A 27517-nucleotide genomic window follows, 5' to 3' on the forward strand; every position below is an offset into this window, starting at 1 on the left:
CGTGCACCTAGCCTGGCACGAGCGCCGTGGTGACGTCACCGCCGCTTAGTGGCGCGAACAGCGGCTGTTGTCGTCGTCGTTGTTGTTGGTGGTGGCGAACGTACCGCAGGCCCCCTCCATCACGCCGCCCACCACCGCCAGCACCCCGCGCGGTTGGAGCATCGCGTCGGTGAGGAGCCGGCTGCAGGTGCTGTGCAGCCACTTGGGGGCTCGCCCTCCCTGCAAATGCCCATCGCGGCATTTTATAGTCGCCGTCAGAATGCCGTCATCAGCAATAGTGGGAGAAGCATCATCAGCAGCAGCAGAAGCAGCAGAATCATCATTATCAGCATTATCAACATCATCAGCAGCGGCAGAATAAAAAGAAGCAGCAACAGCATCATCGGCATCATCAACAACAGCAGCAGAAGAAGCAGCACAAATCAAAGTCGGGGCCATGGCGCAGCCCAGAGGCGGCGCACTTGCCACTCGTTGCGCTTTTAAACCATCCGGATTGAGAACCCAATTTTATGGAACTGCTGCTTGTGTTTAGTTTGATGTCCTCCCTCCGCACCTCCGATGAGCACGGTTGGCTACATACGGTGCGAAAAGAAGTTCAACGTGCGTACGTACACACGGGTTAGCGGTTCGAATCCGGCAGGCTGCCCTGGTCATTACTGCGGGTGTATTTTCCCGGGAACAGTGGTCCGCGCCATCTACTTCGCCCACAGTGGACCTTGCGGATCCCCCGACGTTGTTCGCAAGAGGAGGCCCGTCGTGCGCCAGCGTCTTGGTCCAAGTTAGATTTTTTTAAATCCTACTGCAAATTACTCGGTCGGAATCTATGCAGCAACATGCTGCCCCCTTCACCCGCCCCCAGCCCCCCTCCCCGACTGCAACAATTTGGCAACACGCTTAAACCCTGAAAGAGACTCATGAGACTGAGTGAGGCTTTACCTGGGTAAACAAACGCAACAATAATTAATCATCATCAGCAGCAACAGCAGCAGAATCATAAACTATCAACAACATTATCATCAGCAGTATCACTACGATCACCTTCATCATCATCGAACATCGATCGAGGGCCCAGTTCAGATATCACTCACCACCACAACAACAACAACAGCAGCAAACACGCACGGGGTTTTCGTGCAGCTGGCAAGAAAATCTAAATGCATTTATTTATTTACGTCTACGTACTCATTTGGGGAAATCTGATTATGATGTTTATTTAAAGTGACGAGTGAGAGTTTGACTTATATTATTATTTATTCCATCATTCCTTGCTCGTCGTTTGAAAAAGAGGATCGCTGCATTTTTGGCGCGTGTGTGTGTCTGTGTGTGTGTCTGTGTGTGTGTCTGTGTGTGTGTCTGTGTCTGTGTGTGTGTCTGTGTGTGTGTCTGTGTTTCCAACCGGCGAAGATGCTCCATTAGGAGGGAATGACTGTGGCCGAGAAGACCTTGGAAACATTTAGGCTGGCCTGCCTACGATCCATCCTGTGTTTAACCAGGCTGGATTGTGTGAGGAGCTCACAAATCCTTGAAAGATCTGGGCAAAGTCCCATCGGTGAGCTCCTCCGGCAGGCAAGGCTGCGTTGGCTGGGTCATGTAGCCCGCATGCCCAGCCACCGCATGCCTAAACAGCTTTTGTTCGGCCGGATCGAGGGGGCTAAACGGGCGCGGCACGGGCTAGAGAAGAGATGGAGTGATGTGGTACAAGAGGACGTGGAGCTGAGTGGACTTGCCGATGACTGGTACCAGTGGTGTCAAGATCGGCCTCTGTGGAGGTCGCTCGTGAAGGATGCTACTTGGCAGTTGGAGGCAGTCGCCCTCCAACAACAACGGAGGGCGGAGAAGCGACGCTCACAACAATGAGCGGAGCGCCGGGTGGCTAAAGCACAGCAAGTTCGTACAGTAGGGGGCACAGGTGGTGCATCAGCCAGTCATCTCGGTCAGTCGACCCGTGGCACCTGGGTCTGCCCCGTGACCTCCTGCCAGCGGGCGTTCGACACTTCACGTGGCCTCAAGGTGCACATGGCCTGGCACAAGCGTCGTGGTGACGTCACCGCCACTTAGTGGCGAATGGCGGTTGTTGTTGTTGTGTGACTGTGTGTGTGTGACTGTGTGTGTGGCCTCAAAATGCACCTAGCCTGGCACAAGCGTTGTGGTGACGTCACCGCCACTTAGTGGCGAATGGCGGTTGTTGTGTCTGTGTGTGTGTCTGTGTGTGTGTCTGTGTGTCTGTGTGTGTCTGTGTGTCTGTAGGCCTGGGCTCTGGGTTGTTGTTCGTGCTTTCGGAGTCACTGACCCTTTGCTCACGATTATTAAGGACCTCCATGATGGTGAGCGGGCCCAGGTAAAACTACGTGGCCGGGAGTCGGAGCCATTCCCTGTACACCTTGGGGTGCGACAGGGATGTCCTCTGGCTCCCACATTATTTAACATCTATTTTGACCAAGTAGTTCGTTCAGCCTTCAATAGCTGTACCGGAGGAATTTCCATTTGGTACAAATACAATGGGAGGCTCATAGATGCCCGGGAGCAGTCAAGGGACGGCTCCCTATTGCTCAACCACGTTATGTATGCCGATGATCTGGTAATTGCTGCTCACTCAAGAGGAGGAGTTGGAGGCGCTGCTGCTGAACCTGGAGCTTGCCACTAAGAGGTGGCGGGTAGCGCCTTACCATCAGCCCCAACAAAACTAAGCACCTGCCGGGGTATTTTGTACCATCGGACAATTCACCCCCACAACTCCCAATTGGTGATATGGCAGTTGTGGAGAGAGTGGAGAGTTTCCCATACCTGGGCAGTGTGCTCATGACCGACTCCGGTTTAACAGCAGAGGTCTCACTCAGAATCCGTCGAGCAGCATTATATTTTCATCGGTTGCGCAACGCTGTGTGTAAGCTACCTGGTCTGTCGCTCCGCCACGAAGCTTCAGGTCTTCTCGGCCACAGTCATTCCCTCCGTTCTCTACGCTTGCGAAACGTGGACCCCGCAAATGGAACATCTTCCCGGATTAGACACATTTAGGCTGGCCTGCCTACGATCCATCCTGGGTTTAACCAGGCTGGATTGTGTGAGTAGCTCACAAATCCTTGAAAGATCTGGACAAAGTCCCATCGGTGCGTTGGCTGGGTCATGTAGCCCGCAAGCCCAGACACCGCATGCCTAAACAGCTTTTGTTCGGCCGGATCGAGGAGGCTAAATGGGCGCGGCACGGGCTAGAGAAGAGATGGAGTGATGTGGTACAGGAGGATGTGGAGCTGAGTGGACTTGCCGATGACTGGTACCAGCGGTGTCAAGATCGGCCTCTGTGGAGGAGGCTCATGAAGGACGCTACTGGGCAGTTGGAGGCAGTCGCCCTCCAACTACAACGGAGGGCGGAGGAGCGACGCTCACAATAACGAGCGGAGCGCCGGGTGGCTATAGCACAGCAAGTTGGCACAGTAGGGGGCACAGGTGGTGCATCAGCCAGTCATCTCAGTCAGTCGACCCGTGGCACCTGGGTCTGCCCCGTGACCTCCTGCCAGCGGGCATTCGACACTTCACGTGGCCTTAAAGTGCACATAGCCTGGCACAAGCCAGGCTATGTGCACTTAGTGGTGAGTGGCAGTTGTTGTTGTTCAAGCCGTGGCCCAGAGGCAGCGCGATCGCCACGTCTTGTTGAAATAGGTGCACAGTTCGAATCCACTCGGCCGCCCTAGTTCGAATCCACTAGGCTGCCCTGGTTCAAATCCACTAGGCTGCCCTGGTTCAAATCCACTAGGCTGCCCTGGTAATCACTTCGGCTGTGATAATCGGAAAAACAAAAATAATGCCTTACGGTGAATGTTTACGATCCCGTGATTTGCGAGAGTGGGCCACTCACTGCGTGCCCCGGCGTCACGGTCCTAATTTTTTAACAAATCCGAAAAATGACACCGCAAATTTACTCGACTAAGGGACTGTTACATGGCAGCAAATTCGTTGCCGCATGCCGGCGGACGAATACTCCAAGTGGTGCTCTTTCAAATGAGACTCTTCATTCATTCAACTTGTTTTTCGAGTAAAGACTCGCCCCCACGAAAGAGGACATCGCAATACTTTACAGTATAACTTAAACGAAGGTAGCCCCTAATCTATAAAATCAAGACACTCGCATATAAAAAAAATATCTAAATGAGAGAGGATATACTCAAGGAAAAGCTAAAAGGAAAATGAGAGTTCTATTTCTTAGCCGCCACACTCGAGAAGGCCCTACCTACTACCGCCCAGCGTACAATGAAAACATCCTCGCTTGAGCTCGCAGGGCCTGGCCTAAGGAGCGGAAGACGCAGTCTGGGGGAGCCAGACGGGACTGCAGGTACTGAGGATCAAGGCCCTTTAGAGCTTTGCAGTCCCTGGTGGTCTCTCACGCCTCTCGCCTTGGTTAAACCAAATCAGCGGGCGGCTTGGAACGATTGAATCATCCGCACAGCTTTGGCGCTGCCGGCTTTACGGGACGCACGATAAATCAATGTTGGCTAAAGATCACTTGGCTCACGAGCCGCACGCGCGGACGCCCAACGCGTCCCGGGCGGCTCGATAAGACGACTCAAGAGTTTAAGTTTTTAACGTGAAACTATGACGGCGAGCTCGCGATTACGCCGTAAACGAGTCGTGCCCTTCACCCTTTCTTCACAAAGCTGACACCGACGGATGAAGTGGGGTCCGGAGAAGCACTCTCCATGACTGACACTGTAGCGTAGGGGGAGGCCTTCGGCGTCCTCTGCATTACAGTTTATTATTTGTACCTGGGGGTCTAAGAAACATTTTCCATAAATGTTCAAAACATGGATTGCAGTTTGGATTCCAAAGATGGCAATGCAAATATTTATCCTTGGTCACAACATTTTATTTAAATGTATAAGTATTATTATTATTATTTACGACGCTGGCTTGAATACCGACTGCGGTTGAGCCAAACTCGCGCAGAAAGCCGCGAATGTTGAGACGTTGTTCAGAAAACTGCGATATCAGAATCTTGTATTTACACTGCAGGAGGAATCTGATGAGCTATAAAGCTCTTTTATCAACAGATGTCCAGTAGGGACCCTGGGGTCAGAACGTCACAATAACAAACAGTGACACAAACACGATAGTCGTGCAAAGTACAAGAAAGGTAAACAAATCACTCACAAAAAATATACAAATAAAACTAAAAAAAATGTATCCTACCAGGTATAATAATAACTAGGGCGGCCTTCGGGATACTAATCGCAAATTTGTGCATCAAGTGATGAATCCGTAGTGCTGCGGTCAGCCGTCGGACAATTCTAAAATGCTGGGAGATGCTATCAAACACGTACAAACACAACAACTAAACCATTCCCATCCTACCAGGCAAAGCCCACTCAGGTATTGACCTAAGCCTCACCACACACTCGCAGCACGGCTTCCAGCACACATTGGGTCAACATATTTTCTCACGATTCACCGCCAAATGATTTCCAAGTTCCAAAAAAGAAATAACCGTTGGCACCCACTGAAAGCACAGGATCACTTAATTATTATCCGTGCGTTATATATATTTACATATACCGTGGGTGTGTTTGTTTACCTGATATTAAATGCACACACGTATGAAAATACTTAAGCTTCTTAGAAAAAATATAACACAGCTTTTAATCGCGCACAGGTCTGTGTTATATGCTTAAGAGAAGCGCCGGGTCAAAACATCGCAAGCGTTGAACGAGCACAACTTTCACCCCCATACAGTGATCCATCTGCAAAGTCACACGCAAGCACGGTCGAAAATAAAGGCTTGCCATTATAGCCGAGACGGACGTCGTGAATAACCAGGCACAAAAACAAAGTGTCTGCGAGACATCCCCACGCCTCTCTCACGGTGCTTGTGCACCCATTACCCCGTGGGGGTTTATATGTACGCTTCACATGTACTCAGTAGTCCCTTGGTTTACGATGCCACCGATTAACAACATTTCGATTAACGCATACCTGTCAACCCCTTATCAGTGCCCTACCTTATTAGAGACCAATTCAGACCTTATTGGTCACCCCGTGCCCCTTATAAATCTCAACGTTCATCCTACAAAGTCTCATCACAAAGGAGAAACACAAACAAATATAAAAAAATTTGCCCGTATTGAAAGGGCTGTACGCCGTATGAGCCTGAAAACTAAATTTCCCTGTACAAGAATAGGGGGTAAACCGTATGGGTTGACAGGTTTGTTAACGAGATTCGCCCTCCCACCGGGGTCCCCTTTGTTTCCATCAACAATGCATTTTCGATTTAACGTTTGTGATATCACGCGGCCCACCAATTTCGGCCAATCAGAGTGCTCCTAACGTGGACTCGGTAGACCTCAGACAATCAGCGATGCGCCCTTTTGCGAGCGTTTTGAGAGGAACTGGCTGCTTAGCTTTTCAATATTTGATGGTGCATTGCTCATGGAAACAAGCTCACTTGAATACCTAGTGATCTTCTTTTACTTAAAAATGTAATAAAATCAAGAAGACAACGGCCCCTAAAATTAATGTGAAGGAAGACGTGAAATCGAGGAAAAAAATTAGTGTGCGAATTAAGCAGAGAATTATTGAAAAGCACGAAAGAGGTTTTAAAAAACAAGTGATTGTGAGTTTAACACCTAGGCTTTCGCGACCAACATTATTCACAATAAAGGTTTGTTGGGTTAGATCGCGGAAGTATAATTGTGTCGTAACCCTCCACCACCCGAACACGGCCAATTAGTAAGGGATTTGTCACGTAAACAAAGCGCCAATTAGTGACTACTTCAGCCCACCGGCGTGTTGGAGAGTAAATCCACAACATTTACAATTTGAGACGTACGACGTTTCGCGGTAACTACATCCAGCATCATCACGCGAATTGCCAGAATAGTGAAGCCATCCACCTGCTCCCGGTCTTAAATAGAGCAGCAGAGTGACGTCAATCTACCATTTCCGCGATTATTCAACATAAGGACAAACTCAAAGCTCTCGATGTGAAGGATGCCTCGACCAGGATTTGTACAGGTTTGGGAAATATTCTTTGGTTCTTTCGGTAAAGTCACGTATAAAGATACTTGAAAAATAGAAATGGCGAGACTCCTTATGACACGGATTCGTGAAAAGCAAATGCTTGGCGAATCTGTAAGTTCCCCCAAGTCATTTATAAATGTTATAAACTACTTTTGTAAGGTGTGAAAACGTTCAAATTCCCATCGTCTTCGAACAAATTAAGCCTTTAACACGTCCATTATTAGTAAGGTTTGTTACGTGACAAACCTCACGAATTGGCTGTGTCGGGTGGTGGCGAGATTAACGCCACATTTATATATTTACGCGATCTAACCCCATAAAACCTGTATTTTGGATGATATCGGTCGCGAAAGCCTACGATGTGTTAAACCCCCCTTGAACACGTATTTCCTACATTCGATTAACAATGAATTCAATACACGAAGGATTCCGAGGAATCAATTAATAATATCGCTAACCGAGGGACTGCTGTAAATGTAACGTAGAAATTACACTGAATCTTGATTTGAAGCTTTCGTGACTGCAGGAATTCATACTCTTTGGTTCTTTCGGTAAAGTAACGTAGGTAAAAATAAAATAAAATATTTAAAATATTAATTTTATTTTATTTCTACCTACGTGACTTTACCGAAAGAACAAAAGAGTATTACATTCAATTTTTTGTGTTTTTATTATAACTATTTGGAGCGACTTGCCATGGCGAGGAGTGAATGTCACATCACATCAAGGCGCGCGTCAATCGCGACGCATTCCCCACGGCCACGCTCGCGGGATGGGGCGGGGGGGGACGTGACCTTTCCCAAGTTGGTAACAAGACAGACAGGGCCCGGAATGATGCGTCGTCTTCTTCATCTCTAATACTGGCTGTCTGTGCACAGAAGCTCCCGGCCCGCCTGCCTCTGTGTTTGTCTGTCTGTCCATATAGCTCTCTGTGTGGCTGTCTTGTTAGTCTGCCTGTCTATATGCGTTTGTCGGACCATGCATCTCTGTGTGCATGGTTGTCTCTCTGTATGTCTGATTGCCTGCCTGCCTGCCTGTATATCTCTACATGTGTCTGTCCATGTAGCAGTGTGGCTGTCTTGTTAGCCTGCTTGTCTGTCTGTATGACTGATTGCCTGCCTGCATATCTCCACATCTGTCTCTCTGTCCATGTAGCTCTCTGCATGGTTGTGTTTCTGTCTATCTGCCTATATATCTCTATGTCTGTCTGTTTGCCTGCGTGCGTGAGTCTGTTTTCTTGGTAGTCTGCTCGTCTGTGTATTTGTCTATTTTCCTCTTTGTTTTATGTACCTTGGTGTCGATATTCTTATTCGTTTGCATGAATGTTTGTCTCTGTCTTACTGTGTGTCTCGCTGGTAGCGCGCTGCGCCGTGAATACGGCGACCCGAGTTCGATTCACACTCACCACAAACACCAATAACGGATTATCTGAACCGGTCCTGGGCCTCCCCTAGATCGACTCAGCCTGAAATGAGTGCCTGCTGCGATGTTTAAACATCGCAAACTGGAGAGACAAAGGCAACCGAGCGTGGTGCTAGCCCCCCATCCCTGGTGTGGCGTGCCGGCCTCCTTAGGTGCCCGCCAACAGCACTTGCTCCCAAAGCTACGCTAAAGGCTACGCGGGGGATCTTTGTCTTTCTATGTGTATCGGCCTACAGAATCCGCTCTGTATTCGCGCAGACCTTTGCCATGCCACTGCTGGATGAAGGCTGCCTCCTGACCATACTTCACCGTGCTGGTCAGTGCGAGTTGCTCAAAGGGGATGCCCAAGGGACCGGATCGCCGATCACTCGCCACCGATGATAGCAGCGACCGATGAATGCAGTCACTTCTGCACGCACGGTAAGGCTGTGAACGTGGGGTGACTAAACGTTATCCTCCCAACAACACCGATTTCACCACCACCACCGCCACCGCCATTTTCACCATCTACTGCAGGGTGTCGCCGCAGCGTTACGGTTCGCATGCCGCACTGGTTCCATTCAATCTCCCGGCATCGGCAGTTGGGGCAATGGGCAAGCCTCTTAAATCACCACCCACCTCTGTCTGGCTCAGCAATCTGGAAAACATTGCCGCAACCCAGCACACCACATCCGGTATACTATCTCTCGCAATGGCTGCGGCTACTGCTTAAGCCACGTGCCACCTACGCCAATATGCCTGCGACACGGAAGATATTCACGCAACCCGGCTTATCACATCCAGCATACCTCCCACAATGGCTGGGGGCTCCCACTAGTCACATGACACCTGCTCCAGTCTACGAGTGACCAATAGAACATTGTCACAACCCAGCACAACGCATCCAAGTTTACTTCTCACAATGGTTGGCGGGCTACCGCCAATCACGTGACACCTCATTCAGTTGTGCAGTAAAACATATCCTGAACCCGGGTAACCACATCCAGTATACTTCTTACACTACCACTAGTTACATGACACCTACTCCGATCTCCCATTGACTCGTAAAATATTTCCACTACTTGAGTCACGTGCTACCTACACTCCAGTATACCAGCAGCCCGAAAAATATTTGCGCAAATACAGGATGCCTTTTTTGCGATGGCTGTGACTACTACTAGTCTCGTACCACCTCACGGGGTATAAAATGACCGGGTAATTATCAACATTTTATTTTGCTAAGGCCACGGTGTCGTAACATTTTTCTTGAAATGAATCGAATTTCAACGTGTAACGCGCACAGGAAATCATTCACTCTCAATCACAGAGTCCTACGCAAGAGGCGCGAGGAACCACCGCGCGATGAGTAGGCACCGCCAATTGCCCAAGCTCTGCGGTCCTCTGTATATGAAGGCGTTATCGGCCAATTAATGAGCGTGCTTGCATGAGGGAGGAAACTGCTGCGCCCGGAGGAAAACCGACGCGCGTGAGGGGGAAACACTCTATCCCGTACAGACGGGACAAGGTGGACTCCACGCCTCTGCTGCGCCGCCTCCGCCTGGCGAGCCAGGGTACGGCACCTCCTCCGCCTCCCCCACCTCCTCGACGCCCACGAGGAGGGAAATTTGGCAACATTTGCGCGCCGATCCGCCAACAACTCTCGCCGCTGCCCCGACGATGCCGAGGGGGGGCGGGGGGGGGGGTGTCACGGGTGGAAGGGCGACGGCCACGGACCTTGACAGCTGCGCCTTTCAGCACCAGCAGCTCGCGCACCACGGCCGGCTGGTAGACCCTCCGCAGCAGTCGGGAGAGCTTCCGCTCGCAGTGGCGTCTCTCCTCCACCGTCGCCGCCGACACCTCCTGTGGGGGGGGGGGGCGGAGGGGGGGGGTGCGGGAGGAAGTGGGGGGGGCATCGACCGCAGAGGGTTTGTCCACAATTCCGGTTGTCGCCTGATGAGGCTGTTTTTTAATTCTTTCACAAAAGTGTTTTGTGAACAAGACGATTTAGGTAATCTTGATTTGAAGCTTTCGTGACTGCAGGAATCCATGCGCCAGAAACGTCATGATTTATTTTATTTTATACCTACGTGACTTTACCGAAAGAACCAAAGAGTACGATTTGGGTACACACGGAGGATATGCGAGAAGGTTGACACCAGCACACACACAGGATGAGGCTGGTTATAATTAGTGTGAATGTTGCGGGGTTTACTCTCCAACACACAACCGGTGTGCTGAACTCGTAACTAATTGGCACGTTTTGTTTACAAGACACAACCTTGCTAACTGGCTGCGTCGGGTGGTGGCGGGTTTCACGACATTTATATTTGTGCGATCCAACCCAAAAAACCTCTATTGTGGATAAAATAATATTGGTGGTGAAAGCCTGCTACTACTACTACTACGTGTTAGAAGCTTAGACTGTGTTTGACACCTCTTATCTGCTGCCCATTCTCTTCCTCTCCCCTCGCACCTCCGCAACTTCCCATCCCTCCCCTGTAGCCCTTTCAAGGTCCCTAAGTAACCCCTCTATCGCGGTCGCTCATTCCTCAACCCTCGTAGCACGACCCCCCTGCCATCTAAGTCGCTATTTCATTCCGCGTCACAGTTTCGTAAGCTGCGTCACAAGCGCCCTTGAGTGAAGGCGCTCTCGTAATGTGAACGTAGAATTAGATTAGGGACTGTCACGCGATCGTCACACGGTCGTGCCGCCACGTGCAACCCCCAAATTGTGTCACTTATTACCGCTTAGCGAAATTCAGAGTGTGACGCCGGCACACAAGGGAGGGGGGGCACACAAGGAGGGCCCCCCCCCGCTCTCTTGAAACGACGCCTCCTGCGACGTTGACTTAACGCACCAGCAGTGTTAACTCGGGGGGACCAGTCACTATCCAATCTCCTGTGACGACAAAACGGAGGGTCTCTCAACGGACAACCTCGCCGGCTCTGCTCGTTCGACAAGGCCGTGCCGCCCCCCTCCACCCCCACCGCCCCCCATCATCGCCTCCCCTCCAGCCCCACCGCCACGTCGCCACCGCACCTGCGCGGCGGGCGCGTAGCACAGCTGACACAGGCCGGCGAGCAGGTCCCCGAGGTGGCGCGTGAGCAGCAGGCTGCCCAGCGTGCTCTCCTCGCACAGCTCCAGGAGGGCCACGCACGCGGCCGACAGCGGCGGCACGGCGGCCGCTCGGCTCTCCTCGCTCGCCGTGGCCAGGGAGCGGAGGAGCGCCCCGTACAATGACCTCCTCTCCAGTGGCACGCCCACACCTGGCGAGACAAACAAAGATCCCCCGTGTAGCCTTAACAGACTGTTGGGGCAAGTGCTGTTAGCGAGCACCTAATGAAGGCCAGCACTGTGGCACACGAGGGGGAGGGTGACCAGCACCACGCCCGACTGCCTTTGTCTCCCCAGTGGCGATGTTGACACACCGCACCAGGCACTCATTTGAGGCATACTCGACCTAGGGGAGGCCCAGGACCGGTTCAAATAATCATCACCGGTGTTGGCAGTGAGCAGGAATCGAACTCGGGTCGCCGGGTTCGTAGCGCAGCGTAGCGCTAACCGCTACACTACCACACACACACATACACATGTACCTATCGCGCGGGCTCGCCGACGCAAAACGAACACGGGCTTCCCCGACTCACCGGGCAAGAGGTGCGGGCACACGGTGAGCGTGACGGCGAACTGCAGCGCCGCCTGCACGGTGCGCGTCTGCCCTACGGCGAGCGCGTCGGCGGGCAGCGGCGGCGGAGGGGCGGCCTCCCCCATCCGGGTCCTCGCCGCGGGGGGCGGGGGCGACCCGCGCCGCGCCTCCGCAGACGCCCGAGCCTCCGCCATGGCGGCCTTGAGCGCGAGCAGCAGCAGGAGGCACTCGGAGCCGAACCGGAAGACGGCGTCGACCTCCCTGGCGCCGCCGGCACCGTCCATCGCCGGGCCCAGTAGCGGCTTGAGGGCACTGCACGCGTGGCATCGTCGTCATCGTCGTCATCGTCGTCATCAGCCTTGGCCTATCCACTGCTAGACGAAGGCCACCCCCTCTCGCCCATCACGGTTGCTCGTGGTCACGCGACGCGACGGTCCGTACAGCTGCATAGAATCCGACCTACTCATTCTAACGTTGGGTTGATGGGTAACCCCCTCTGGAGGCTGTGCAGGTGACATGAGCATCTACCAATACAATACATGCAACGTATGACCATGTTCGTGTTTGATCATGACCTATCCACTGCCAGATGAAAGCCTCCCAAAGCTTTCGTGGTCCTGTGATGCGGAAATCCATCCAACAAGTGGGCCGATCTCATTGCTCCATCTCTGTGGCATGCAGATTCTTGGGCACGCTCGCCCCTTCAGCTGCAACTCCTCCGTTAAGTTTGGGCCACCAACCAACACCCCTTCCAGTAACGCGTCCTGCCTGAGCCCAATTACAAAACGGTAACGACTAGTCAACCGAAGTTGCAGTTCCTAAAACTAAACAAGATGTTTTTGATTTTACCAGGCAAGACCCGCTGAGCTATGTAGCTCTACTTCAGAAGCGACCTGGCTACAAATGACAGCTCAACAAAAAGTGGCTTATCACCTGGATATTTATAGCGGCCAAATACTCAAAGGTCATGCTGATTCTAAATGTAGAGGAAAAAACCATAGGACACTGATAGAAATCCACATGACCACGGGGGGAACATGCAACCTTCAAATATACAACAGGCGTCGGGGTCGGAATTGAACCCATGACATTCTGCATACCAGGCGAGGGAGTTAACATCTCGCCACCGCGGTGCCCCTCACGAAAACCACCGGCACATTGCGTTGAATCGTCGGGATGTCGTGCCGGAGCAACGCGTGGTGGCGCAAACCCAAAAACCCGTGGCAGCGCAACCGCGAAAAACCTAAAACGCGTGGCAGAACGTTTGTTCGTTTGCTTGTTTTGCTTTTAACGAGTACGGGCGAGAGGCTCCTCTCTCCCGAGCGCGACGCACGCACCTCGTGCACGCACCTCGTGCACGCACCTCGTGCACGCACCTCGTGCACGCACCTCGTGTTCGCACCTCGTGTTCGCACAGACGCCGCCTCGGAGTCGCCGCAGGGCCTGCCCGGCCGCGTCCGGCTGCTGCAGCAGACATCCCAGCGCGTCGAGGTTTCTCCTGAAAGACGCCAGCAGGGCTTCCCTGGGCTGCAGCGTCCCACCAGCTTGCTCTGCCGACGATCGCAAAAGCGGCGCTTGAGCCGGCTAGCCGGCTAGCCGTCAACACCATCACACGACGCCGTCGCCGCGCTCAACATCATCCACCACCACCGTCGCTTTCGGAATGCTGGCTTGGTGCGATTCGTCTGCCCTCGTTGTATTGTCTTGTACAGGGACTCCTCAACGAACGAACATTCAACTTACGAACTTTCAGAGATATGAACAAACCTGTCCCGTATGTCCAGTGGCCTGTTCGGACCGAGAGTCTCATGTTCATACCGCCCCGCAAGAGATGGCGGTGGTGGCATCTACATCTGCAGAACGTGAATAACCAGTGGCATCTACATCTGCAGAACATGAAGAACCAGTGGCATCTCCATCTGCAGAACGTGAAGAACCAATGGCATCTACATCTGCAGAACATGAAGAACCAGTGGCATCTACATCTGCAGAGGATGAAGAACCAGTGGCATCTACATCTGCAGAACGTGAAGAACCAGTGGCATCTACACCTGCAGAACGTAACCAGTGGGAACTAAATCTACAGGAGATTATACAACTTTTAACGCCATTCACCGATGTTTAGTGTACACACCGTACAACACGTATGGAATCGACAGGAGTAAAGTTGGACTTAGGAACAAATCGACTTATGGACAGAACCTCTGGAACCTACCAGGACTCGTTCGTAAGTAGAGGAGTCCCGGTATAGAACTCTTTATTTATTTCAATGAGTGTTGTAATTTTCATAAGCACAGCACTTCGTGATAGTTCAATTAAAGGCGCTACACAAGAGATGACATTAAGTTTGATGTCCCCTGTGTATTTCTGTCTCTCCACGTCTGGCAGTTCACCAGAATTAGTTGCGTGCAAACCCGACTCTGCTGATGAAACCAATGCACGTCGAAGCCGGTCCAGAGTTTTTCCTCGTTCTGATGATCAATGGTTGATGAAATTCTTTGCTCACAGAGGGCCCATTGGCACGATATTGGCTGTGTCAATAATACGTGTATTTACTACGAGATATTGTTTGCTAATCTATTTTGTATCAGATAGGGCAGCATCAACGCAGCCTACTAAAGACGAGTCGCTGCATCGCGCGGCGAATTCAGATGCTGCTGCTTCTGCGGACGTCTGGTACGCTTTCCCTTCCGATATTAGGAAGCCAATGGGAGCTATGATGTACTTATAAAGCATCATGTAGGTTGAAACTCATTCCTTTAGAACCGATTTTTGTGTTTCGTTTGTTGTCCTTCACCCCGCACCTCCGATTCGCGCGGTTGGCTACGTCCGGTGTGAAATAATTTCAACATACATGCATAGACTCACATAGAGACCCAGATTCACACAGAGACAAACAGACTCACACAGAGACCCAGACTCAAACAGAGACCCATAGACTCAAGAGACCCATAGACTCACACAGACCCATAGACTCACACAGAGACCCATAGACGCACATCGAGACCATAGACTCACAGAGACCCATAGACTCACACAGAGACCCATAGACTCACACACACACCCATAGACTCACACAGAGACCCGTAGACGCACACAGAGACTCACACAGAGACTCACACAGAGACCCATAGACTCACACACACACCCATAGACTCACACAGAGACCCATAGACTCACACAGAGACCCATAGACTCACACAGAGACCCATAGACGCACACAGAGACTCACCCATAGACGCACATAGAGACCCATAGACTACTCACACAGAGACCCATAGACGCACATAGAGACCCATAGACTACTCACACAGAGACCCATAGACGCACATAGAGACCCATAGACTACTCACACAGAGACCCATAGACGCACATAGAGACCCATAGACTACTCACACAGAGACCCATAGGCGCACATAGAGACCCATAGACTACTCACACAGAGACCCATAGACGCACACAGAGACTCACCCATAGACTCACACAGAGACCCATAGACTCACACAGAGACCCATAGACGCACATAGAGACCCATAGACTGCTCACACAGAGACCCATAGGCGCACATAGAGACCCATAGACTACTCACACAGAGACCCATAGGCGCACACAGAGGCCCATAGTTTGTGGTCCTTCCCCCACACCTCCGATGAGCGTGGTTGGCTACATCCGGTGCCAAAGAAGTGCAACGTCTGAACAGTACAATACTTACAAAGCACGTGGTCACAGCACTGTGGATCGTTATGCAAAGAGGCAATGACTTAAAAGGCCGAATCAAAATACTCAACACGTTAGTCCAAAACAACTCCGTGTGTTTTGGTGACCTTAAAAGTTAAACATATCTCTCATTGACGACGTTTCGGGTAATGACCCCCCCCCCCCACCTTTCTTCATAGCAACATACACGTGCTGTATACTTTCCCTATTCAGACCACACACTGTTGTTGTTGACGAGTGTGCTCACCGTATTTATCTGTGCATCACCACCATCGCCAGAGTAATTAAACGCGTAAAGAGCCACCGCACCTTTAAATTCAAGTTTATTCATTTAAAAAAATGCGTTGTTATTCGTTAAATGCCGACACCGGGGATCGAACCGCGGCCTCACGCGACACCGCTGAGGTCAGACTCGTTGGGGTCATTCGGTCAAATCACGCAGATTGGTTGAAAGAAAATAACAAAAATAACAGCAACAAAAACTACGACGTTTCGATCACAACACAAGCGATCGTCATCATCCTCCTCCTGATGACGATCGCTTCTGTTGTGATCGAAACGTCGTAGTTTTTATAATTTTTTTTATTTTCTTTCAACTTATCAACGTGAGTTTACCTAAAGGCCCAAAGAATTTGAATTCCAGCAGTCACGAAAGCTTTACGTCAACATTTCACCGCTAGGCCACTGAACAAACCGAGTCACCTCGCTCGCCTCACCGAACCAACTATATAACACGCAACACTGCACTCACCGGCGGGCTTGATTAACGCGTTCAAAGCGTTTGTAACAATAGCCAGAGCCATTATATGGCTGTTGTTGTGGTGTTATTATTGTCAAATGTATATTTGATTCATCGGATCCTGCTGCTTCAAGTCGACGGTCGATCGGTTTCCAGACCAACGTGGTGAGTCGGAGTGGCTTCGTGACGTCATGCACCCCCGGTCTCTCGTGACGTCATTGTCGCGTAGACAACGCATCGTGTGCAGGATGACGTCGGGCCCGCGCTCCACTTCGTTGCGCCGGGGCGGGAGTTACGCTTAAATGACGTCACGTCATCCATCCAGCCAACTTGCGTGATGACGTCACGTTACCAGCAAGCATCGTGATGGGAAACTCTCGCGATCAGTGACGTCATGGTGCTAGCGACCCTCGTTGTGAGAACTCGGGTGATGACGTGTTGTGTCCAACCAGCCGAGTGGCGCGAACTCCGGTGATAACGTCACAGACTATCCAGCGGACTTTTGGAAACTCGTGTGATGACGTCACCTTACCATCAAGTGTCGGGATCGGCACTCGCGCGATCGAAACGTCATGTCACCCACCTAGTCACTCGGTTGGAACTCTAGTGGTGACTTAATGTCCCCGACCCAGCCCAGTGGCGCGAAACTCGGGCGACTCATGACGTCAAAACCCAGTGGAGTGGCGCTCACCCCAGGCGATGACGTCGTGTCACCGCCATTTAGAACGGGGAGTTCGGTCGATTTCAGTTTTACATTTTCAGTGTATTCATTAGGTAGAGCCATGTGAGCCATTCGGCTCTTGAATCGGGTGCAACCGCAACAAACTAAAACACGAACAAGAAACATCTTAAAGTGACGACGCGCAACAGAAAAATCCAGAAAAAAACAGCAAAGTCTTCCAGAAATAGAACCGCATGTCAATGCTGTGCAAAACAACCTTAAGACAATTTAGATTAAAGTGATAAGTCTAACTCTGTGCTACAACAAACAATGATGACGCCATGCAGTGACCCCCTCAGTCGCGGCAGTTCAGGAGTTGCAATCTTAATTTCGTAATATGTTATTTTAATTTATTATTTTATTTTTAGACGTGACTTAACCGAAAAGAACCAAAGAAGAGGAGTTGCAAGTTGAAGAGGTCGCCGCTTCCTCCCCCCCGCCGCTGCCACATCCTGACAGGCGAGTTTCCACTCTCACTCAGGTTTCTCTGTTTTTGTTTAAAAACACATTATGGTTAAATCGCGTAAATATATAAATGGTGTGTCGTTAAACCCGCCACCACCCGACACAGCCAACTAGTAAGGGTTGTCACGTCAACAGAACGTGGCCAATTCGTGACTAGTACAGCACTAGTATGTAGTGTATAGTAGTTTAGTGGTATAGTAGTGTAGACTGTAGTGTATAGTGTAGTGTACTAGTACAGCACACCTGTGTGTGTTGGAGAGCCAACTAGGCCTCGGCAAGGTAAGGTAAAAGGTAAAAAGCAACGAACCTACCTTTACCCTACCTTTTACCATTACCCCATACAAATTACCCGATTACAGGGTAATTACTGGGGACATACTACACATGAAACAGGTTTATAACGGTAAATGCTGGGTAGAGCGCTTTATTCGTATATAATACTCTCGATGATTCCAATTTACACGCTTGTTGTTGTATCCTCAAATCTTGTAACTCAATTTTAACCAACTTCCCAACGTGGTATCGACTGCAAACTTGGTATACTTATGTCATACGGATGACAACACTATATTCTATCATTAAAAATAAAATACAAATATTTTTGAACGTTCTTTTTTATATATTACTAGCAGAAGTACCCGGCGTTGCGCGGGTGAAAAATATATTTCTTAATAACCTTACATATATACACAGATACTAAGGTATTGTCAAAGCCCGGTGGGCTTTGACAATACCTTTCACCACTCACCACTCACAGCTCACCCTCACCACTCATCCTCACCACTCCCACTCACTACTCACCCTCACCATTCACCATCACAACTCACCACTCACCAAACTCCCTCACCAATCTCCCTCACCCTCACCACTCACCCTCACCACTCACCAATCACCACTAACCCTCACCACTCACTCTTACCATTCACCATGACCATTCAGCCTCACCACTCACTCTCACCATTCACCCTGACCACTCACCCTCACCACTCACCCTCTCCCTCACCACTCACGCTTACCACTCACCCTCACCACCACCACTCACCCTCACCACTCACGCTCACCACTCACTCTCTCCCTCTCCACTCACCCTCACCACTCACCCTGACTACTCACCACTCACCCTCACCACTCATCCCCACCACTCACCCCTAACCACTCACCCTCACTACTCACCATCACGACTTACCCTCACCATTCACCACTCACCCTCACCACTCACCCTCACTACTCACCATCACCACTTACCCTCACCACTCACCACTCATCCTCACCATCACCATAAACCCTAACTACTCACCCTCACCACTCACCCTCACCACTAACCCTCACCACTCATCCCCACCACTCACCCCTAACCACTCACCCTCACCACTCACCACTCACCACTCACCACTCATCCTCACCACTCACCATCACCATAAACCCTAACCACTCACCCTCACCACTAACCCTCACCACTCACCCTCACCACTCACCCCTCACCATCACCACTCACCCTCACCACTCACCATCACAACTCACCGTCACTACTCACCATCACCACTCACCCTCACCACTCACCCTCACCACTAACTCTGACCCCTCACCACTGACCACTCACCCTCCCCACTCACCCTTCCTACTCACCACTCAACGTCACCACTAACCCTCACCCCTGACCACTCACCCTCCCCACTCACCACTCACCCTTCCTAGTCACCACTCAACCTCACCACTGACCACTCACCACTCACCCTTACCCTCACCACTCACTCTCACCACTCACCCCTACTATTCACCACACACCCTCACCACTCAACATCAACACTCACCCTCACCACTCACCCTCACCACTCACTCTCACCACACCCTCAGCACTCACCCTCCCCACTCACCCTCACCACACACCCTCACCACTTAACCTCACCACTCAACCTCACCACTCAACCTCACCACTCACCCTCACCACTCACCCTCACCATTCACCCTCAACACTCACCCTAACCCCTCTCCCTCACCACTCTCCCTCACCACTCACCGTCACCACTCACCACTCACCCTCACAACTCACCCCTCACCATCACCACTCACCCTCACCACTAACCCTGACCCCTCACCACTGACCACTCACCACTCACCCTCACCACTAACCCTCACCATCACCACTCACCCTTACTACTCACCACTCAACCTCACCACTCTTCGTCATCACTCACCCTCACCACTCACCCCTCACCCTCACCACTCACGCTCACCACTCACTCTCTCCCTCTCCACTCACCCTCACCACTCACCCTCACTACTCACTAATCACCCTCACCACTCACCACTCATCCTCACTACTTACTACTCACCCTCACCACTCACCCTCACCACTCATCCCCACCACTCACCCCTAACCACTCACCCTCACTACTCACCATCACGACTTACCCTCACCACTCACCATTCACCACTCACCCTCACCACTCACCCTCACTACTCACCATCACCACTTACCCTCACCACTCACCACTCATCCTCACCACTCACCATCACCATAAACCCTAACTACTCACCCTCACCACTCACCCTCACCACTCATCCCCACCACTCACCCCTAACCACTCACCCTCACCACTCACCACTCACCCTCACCACTCATCCTCACCACTCACCATCACCATAAACCCTAACCACTCACCCTCACCACTAACCCTCACCACTCACCCTCACCACTTACTCTCACCACTCACCCTTACTACTCACCACTCGAATTGTAAATGCTGTCGTGGGTTTACTCTCCAACGCGCACAACCAATGTGATGTTCTCGTAACGAATTGGCACGTTTTGTGTTTACGTGACAAACCTTTACGAATTGGCTGTGCCAGGTTGGGTGGTGGAGGGTTTAACGACACATTTATATTTCCGCGCAGGTTCATCTGCCAAGCGGCATTTTTAATTCGTCACCGTTTTTTGTGAGAGGCCGTCCATAAATGACGTCACGCGATTTTGGACGATTTTTGACCCCCCCCCCCCCCCCTTTGTCACACGACATCACAAAAAGTCAGACCCCCCCCCTCAAATATGACATCACAAAGCTCTGCCCCCCAACCCCCCCCAAAAAAATATATAAAACATGCTTCAAATCGCTTTAAACTATTGTCATTGTAGTGCGAATTGAATGTGGCGCTGCACTCTGATGTTGTAGGAGAAAACATTTATTTAAAAGTCTAATTAAGTAGAACGTGTTGTCTATATTCATTTAAAGTTGCGCATTTTGATATTTTGATGTGACGTCACATTTTTCAAACCCCCCCCCCCCCTCGTCACACACCGTCACACATGTCTCACCCCCCCCCCCCCAGGTGCGTGACGTCATTTATGGACGGCCCCTGACCCTCATCAGCAGCACGTGGCCCATCACTGCTAGGTGGTTCCACCAAGGTGAGAGTGCAATCGAGCGAGACGAGAGAGGCAGTGAGATGGTGAATCTCATCGTGTGGATGTAAACCCATGCCTCTGGACAAATCACTCGGAAATATCGTCAGGTCTCAGAAGCTATCATTTTTCCGAGACCAAGGTGCTCTGCAAACCCTCTGGCTACCATCAAAGGTTTGTACACGAAGCCATCCAGATATACAAACGCAGACATAATTTCAACCGTGATGATGGGTACAAACTGAGTAATCATTGGAAAGATGTTATTAACCATGCAAAAAAGATTTAACTACACATTTTGGACCATCTTATTTGACAGGTACTATTCTACTTTACGGAGTGTTAACATCCCCAGCGTTTAACAGCACTCTCCTTTTTTGTATTTGGATTGTCAACCAACACTGGGTTAAACAACATGCGCAGTGTCGTTCTCTTCTAGCATGTGCACCTTTATCATGTGCACCTGTTGCTCTCTTTTAGCCCCGCGCCCCCCCCGCAATACGTTTCATTCATTGGCTACCACATTCAGATAAGCCCCTCCTCCCCCCTTAACTTCTATTTAAGAACTTATACCTTGGAATTTTTTGCCTCACTTGATACAGTAAATCTAGCTGTGACGGTCCCACCTGATGACGGAGACTTGTGTTGCCTCCGAAACGTCGTGATTTATTATTTTATTTTATTTCTATTATTACTTTTATTAATAATTTTTTTTTTACCTACGTGACTTTACCGAAAAAACCTAAGAGTATTAGCATTCCCATTGACAATCATGGTTAAATATGCTCCAATAATCCCCCCGACCCAAATGGCATGGGGAGGCTCTCATCCAGTGGTGAATTGACAGAGGCCTCTACGCAGGGGCTTCATTTCAACCCCCCGTCCGTCTAGGTCGGTGATTTGAAAAATGCTTCTTGCACCCGGTGCGCCTCATGCAGTAGACCTAAGTTGCTCCAGTCCACCAGCGACGTGGAAAATATTCAGTAGGAAATTAAACCACGGACGTGCATCGCGCGTCTTGTAGTCACGCGGTTTCGACGCGGGAACCGGACCGGGAGCCGGTGAAGGGATTCTGAATATGATGTGTCTCGTCTGGACCCGTGGGGCTATTATTCGAGATGAGCGATGAGGGATACTGCGCGTTGCTGCGGGCGGGTGGGTGGGTGCGTGTGGGTTTTCATGGTTGATCATGGAGAGTCGGTGCCTTTCCTCTGGCGGTGGTCGGCAGGGTGGGGGGGGGCAGGGCAGTGGGGACCGGTGGCTTTGCGCGAGAGTTGGACTACGATGGTGAGGGTGGCTCGGAGGGCTGCTGCTCTCGCCGTTTCGCCTGTCATCTTCAATATCCTCTCGGCGCCGGGTGACGCGGCCGTTTTTTTTTCTCTTCCTCCTCCACCGCCCACCGAGTTTTGGCTTCGAGACATTCGGCTGCGCGGGCGGCGTGACAGACTGTGCTAGGCGGGAGGGCCGGGAGGTGGGAGGGAGGGAGGGAGGTGGGCCGGGAGGGTATCCACAGAGATGAGGGAGAGATACGAGTCTAGGGTAGGCAGACAAAGAAAGGGCACGGAGAGAGAGGGAGGTAAAGGGCGACACGGTGGAGTGGTGGGGGGGGGAGATGGATCGGTGAATGGAAGCGACACAGAGAACGGGGGAGTCAAGAGATGCAGGATGGAGAGAAAAAAGGAGAGTGAAGAACGGGAGGTAGAATGATAATAATAATTTACATTTAAATGTTGACTTAAAGCTTTCGTAGCTGCAGGAATTCATATTTTTTGGGTCTTTTGGTTAAGCCACGTAGATAGAAAAAAATTAAATAAAAAAATCACGTTTTGATCGCAACACAAACAACCGTCTTCTTTTTCACCTGAAGACAATTGCTTGTGTTGTGATCGAAACGTCGTGATTTTTATTTTATTATTTTTTCCATCTACGTGGCTTTACCGAAAGACCCAAAGAATATGAATTTACATTTAATTGTAAGGCGCCTTCCACTCATGTCTCAAGGCGCCTAGGCATCGGTCGGTGTGGTCGTCACGCCAATTGTATTTCAAACGTTTGTAAAGTTAGGAGGGTTCACGCCACGCTGGTGCTTATTATTGACTGCGCTCAGCCACGCGTCCGACGTGCAGGTGTGTTGACTGATCCACCACTCCGTCTCCCGTGTTCGGATGAAATGTCACCCTTCGATTCGAGGATTAATTCCCCTTTGTCTCCTCTTGCTTTGCCCCACCGTGCGCTACCAGCCTGGCCTGTTGCTGTCTCGTTTGCCCTGTCTCGTGGCCACCGTCCATCTCGTTTGTGTCCTGTCCCCCCCGTTCTGCGCTGCCTCGTTTCTTCGCCCTTGCCTCTGCCGTCTCGCGGTGTCTCATTCTGCAGCGCCTCCTTTCGTGCCGGATGCCTCGCATGCACCGCCGCCTCGTCTCCACCGCCTCCTTCGTTTTGTATCAGACGCCGCCGCGACCATTGGCTCGAGGGAAACTAATCGATGCGTTTCACATGAATGGAAATAATGGGTTTTCCCGCCCACGACTCGATGCCTTATTCATGAGCGTGAAAAAAATCTACTTTCAATCGGCAAATCGATCAATGGTTACGCGCCTGTTGGCTTCAACCCCAATCTCAAGCAACAGGTACGTGTGTGTGTACGCGTGTGTACGCGTGTGTGTGTGTATACGCGCGTGTGTGTGTTTTAGTGTGTGTACGCGTGTGTGTGTACGCGTGTGTACGCATGTGTGTGCGTGTACGCGCGTGTGTGTGTTTTAGTGTGTGTACGCGTGTGTGTGTGTACGTGTGTGTGTGTATGTACGTGTGTGTGTGTACGCGTGTGTGCGTGTGCGCGGGGGGAGCGGTGGCGCAGCGATTAGTGCGCTGCGCTACGAACCCGGCGACCCCGGGTTCGATTCCCGCACACGGCCAATACCGGTGACAATTATTTGAACCGGTCCTTGGCCTCCCTTAGGTAGACTCAGCCTCAAATGAGTACCTCGTGCGGCGTGTAAAACCATCGCCACTACGGAGACAAAGACAATCGAGCGTAGTGCTGGCCACCCACCCCCTCATGTGCCGTGCCGGCCTTCATAGGTGCTTGCTCACAGCTCTTGCCCTAACAGTCTGTTAAAGGCTATAGGGGGGATCTTTGTCTTAGCCTGCTACGCTTCTAACCCGATGACACGAGTTCGTTTCCTGCTCACGGCAAACACAAGTGACGATTATCTGAACCGGTCCTTGGCCTCCCTTAGGTCGATTCGAGCCTCAAATGAACACCTGGTGCAGTCTGTAAACATCGCCACTGGGAAAACAATTGCAGTCGGGCGTGGTGCTGGCCACCCACCCACCCCCTGGTGTACCGTGCCGACCTTCATAGGTGCGTGCTCACAGCTCTTCCTCTAACAGTCTGATACAGTCTTGATTTGAAGCTTTCGTGACTGCAGGAATCCATACTCGTTGGTTCTTTCGGTAAAGTCACGTAGGTATAAAATAAAATAAATCACGAAGTTTCGGGCGCAACACAAGCGTCCGTCATCAGGTGGGAAAGCATGGCCTGCTGTTGCTGAGGCAGACTTTTAAAAGGTTTGAAATCGGTGTAGCTCAAGGGTTATAAAGAAGTGGCCGGGGCTAGTGATGTTAATGTGAGAAATTAGCATGTAACTGTAAGATAGGAGAACGGCCTCCTCGACGAGGGCACGGAAGTGGCTATGTTAATGTGAGGGATTAGCATGATGTTAATGTGAGAAATTAGCATGTGAAAGGCTATACGGGGGATATTTGTGTTTTGCGTTCAGCCAATGACTGGCTACCCGGGGTGTCAACATCGGCCCCTGGAGGAGGCTCCTGAAGGACATAGGAACTAGGCAGTTGCAGCCAGTCGCCCTCCAACAATAACAGAGGGCAGAGGAGCGACGCTCACAACCACGAGCGGAGCGCCGGGTGGTGCATCTGTCAGTCGTCTCAGTCAGTCAACCCATAACACCTGGGTCTGTCCCGTAACTTCCTGCCATCACGCTTTTAACGCTTCACGTGGCGTGAAAGTGCACCTCGCCCGGCACAGGCGCTGTGATAACATCACCGCCTCTTAGCGGCGAATGGCGGCTGCTGCTGCTGCTGTTATTGTTGTGTGTTCAGCACCATGGAAAGCTCTCTGTGTCCCGTGTCCAGATCAGCACCAGACCAGCACCATGGACAGCGATCGACTCTCAACGCTAATTACAGTGGCGACACCCATGGTGTGGATTTTCGTGATGTTCACCTACCCGATTTCCATTGGCTTTCGTCTCACAATCCACGGGAGGTGAAGACTTGGTTCGCGCAAGATGGAGAAGTGTTCAGGACGAGACCTAAATAAATGTTGAACTCGAGGCTGAACCTGTCGTCTGAATAAAAAAATACAGGGCAAATCTTTTTTTGGGACAATGGTTTTAATAACGTTTCCAGTTACGTAGACCAGACTATATTTGTTCAACCCATTCTGATATACTGTATTTCCTCCAACTGGAACATCATTAGAATCTTACATCCATCAGTCAATCATCTCTGTGTGGAGAGGATGAGGTTGTCCTCTCGCTGTGATACGTAGCTGTCGGCATTTGATTCGCTAACAGCTGCCTCCCTAACAAGACAGGGTGGCAAAGTGGCCACAGTTGCACTTCACGGCAAGACGAAACTGGGTTCGACTCCCGACTCGGACGCCTTTCTGTGTTGAATTTATTTATTCTCACCGTGGTTTGCATGGGTTTCCTCCCGGTTCATAGCTACAAACATAGACACACATTGTGAATGGGTGTTGAACCAAAACATCCCACATGCTGCTCAACACCCCAAATTATTCGACTGGGATTTACACACAGCAGCAACATCGCCCCCCCACCCCACCGAACCCCCTGCCCGCCCCCTCCACCTCCTGTGAAAAACTTGGCGTGGCCCCTCCTAAAAAAATAATTCCCATAGATCTATGTTGTGTGTCTCTCTCTCTCTCTCTGTCTCTATGTTGTCTCTGTTTGTGTGTGTGTCTGTGTTGTCTCTCTCTGCTTGTGTGTCTGTCTGTGTGTCTCCGTGTCTGTGTTTTTTCTCTCTCTCAATTTTAGTTCTACCTGCTGACGGTTGCTTGTATTGCAATTGAAACGTCGTATTCTATAATTTAATTTATTTTCTTTCTACGTGACTTTACCGAAAGAACCAAAGAGTAATTCCTGCAGTCACGAAAGCTTCAAATCAAGTCTGAATTCCCATAGACTCGGCGAGGCCTTCGCCCCCTGGGTGAGCGTTGCTCCATCATCACCCAGAACGATCCTGTTTCGCCACCCTCCCCCCTAGACGTCACGCGGCTTGGGTCGTGTCGGGTGACGATAAGAGCCCAGAACGACGAGCGCCGGCAGAACCGGGGGAGGGGTGGGGAGGGGTGGGGAGGGGTGGGGGGGTCGTCATCGTCGGGACGGAGAGCGGCATGAGCCTGCTCCGGAGAGACGCCGGAAGGAGTGCGCGGTGGCGGCAGCTCGAGAGGGGGCGAGGATGTAGCCTGGCCCGCGAGGCGACGCTTCTTTTACGAGTGGTGGCTGCAGAGACCTACGCGGGTTAAATTGGCCCCCCCAACTCCTCCCCCCCCCCTCTCCCCCCCACCTCCCCCCCCAACTCTTTGCCCAGCCACGTGTTAACCACTGCCCCCTCCTCCCCCCCCCCCAACTCCCCCCCCCCAACTCCCCTACAGCAAATGTGAATTCCCCATTCGTTCATGCAATCTGTTCATCATCAACATTTACCGTCATCAATTTCGCCCTCACCGATTTCACGCATCACCACAGATTCGTCCCTCACTGCTTCCTCTCGTCCATTTCATTCACCTCATCTCCACCCATTACATTCAGACGCACGTGCACGTTGTTGTTGTACCGTTCCTTAATTCTTTGTAAAGCGCCTTGGTGAAGGCGCTATGTGAATTCTGTTAAGATTAAGATGAGAAAAAAGTTCAGCCAACCCAATGTGCACATTGTCTATGAGTCCCTACGTCTATGGGTCTCTTTGTACACGCGTTGAACTTTCGCACCACCGTACGTAGCCAGCCGTGCTAATCGGAGGTGCGGGAGAAGTGCGACAAACTAAACACAACAACAAGCAGTTCTAACGAAATGAGTTTCCAATAAAATCACAATAACAGCAACGAGCTCTGTCAACAAAGGAAGCGCACGACACGCAAAGCCCAACAGGAAGTTAGCTGTCGAAATGTACCATGCGTCGGAAAATGTGAAATTAATCTTATCCAAAATAATAATAATAACAATAAATTGTCCTCAACTGGGTATTTGAACGGAGAAAATTGTCACAGGTGGAACGGGCGAGATACGGTGGCTTCGTGTGGAGCCGGGGAGGTTTGAGGGACTCGACTTTAGCCACAGCCGCCGTCACATGCGCAACGTGTTCCCTCGTTTTTGAAC

At 51.1% G+C, this 27517-nt stretch overlaps 1 protein-coding gene and 1 long non-coding RNA gene across 5 annotated transcripts in view; one reads left to right on the forward strand and one right to left on the reverse strand.

The window, feature by feature from the left end:
• Positions 1-16689, reverse strand: part of TANGO6 (transport and golgi organization 6 homolog) — a 229088-nt gene extending 212399 nt beyond the window's left edge. For all 3 annotated transcript variants that reach the window (XM_078881923.1, XM_078881921.1, XM_078881922.1), the window contains exons 1-6: positions 16522-16689; positions 13456-13603; positions 12055-12365; positions 11447-11673; positions 10141-10266; positions 105-219 (exon numbers count right to left, since the gene is read on the reverse strand). In XM_078881923.1, coding sequence (XP_078738049.1) covers positions 105-219; positions 10141-10266; positions 11447-11673; positions 12055-12365; positions 13456-13603; positions 16522-16573 — 979 coding nt within the window. In that variant the 5' untranslated portion in view covers positions 16574-16689. The remainder of the gene's footprint in view (positions 1-104; positions 220-10140; positions 10267-11446; positions 11674-12054; positions 12366-13455; positions 13604-16521) is intronic.
• Positions 16690-17597: 908 nt separating this feature from the next.
• LOC144951630 (uncharacterized) lies at positions 17598-25687 on the forward strand. Of its 2 annotated transcripts, XR_013640521.1 has the most exons (4): positions 17598-17689; positions 21023-21101; positions 23336-23722; positions 25248-25687. It is a non-coding gene; the product is annotated as an uncharacterized LOC144951630 (long non-coding RNA). The 2 variants fall into 2 exon arrangements; XR_013640522.1 differs by lacking the exons at positions 17598-17689; positions 21023-21101 and adding an exon at positions 22715-22793.
• The last annotated feature ends 1830 nt before the right edge of the window (positions 25688-27517 follow it).

This window comes from Lampetra fluviatilis, chromosome 63 (genome assembly GCF_964198595.1).
Source record: "Lampetra fluviatilis chromosome 63, kcLamFluv1.1, whole genome shotgun sequence".
In the NCBI taxonomy this organism is placed as follows: Eukaryota; Metazoa; Chordata; class Hyperoartia; order Petromyzontiformes; family Petromyzontidae; genus Lampetra; species Lampetra fluviatilis.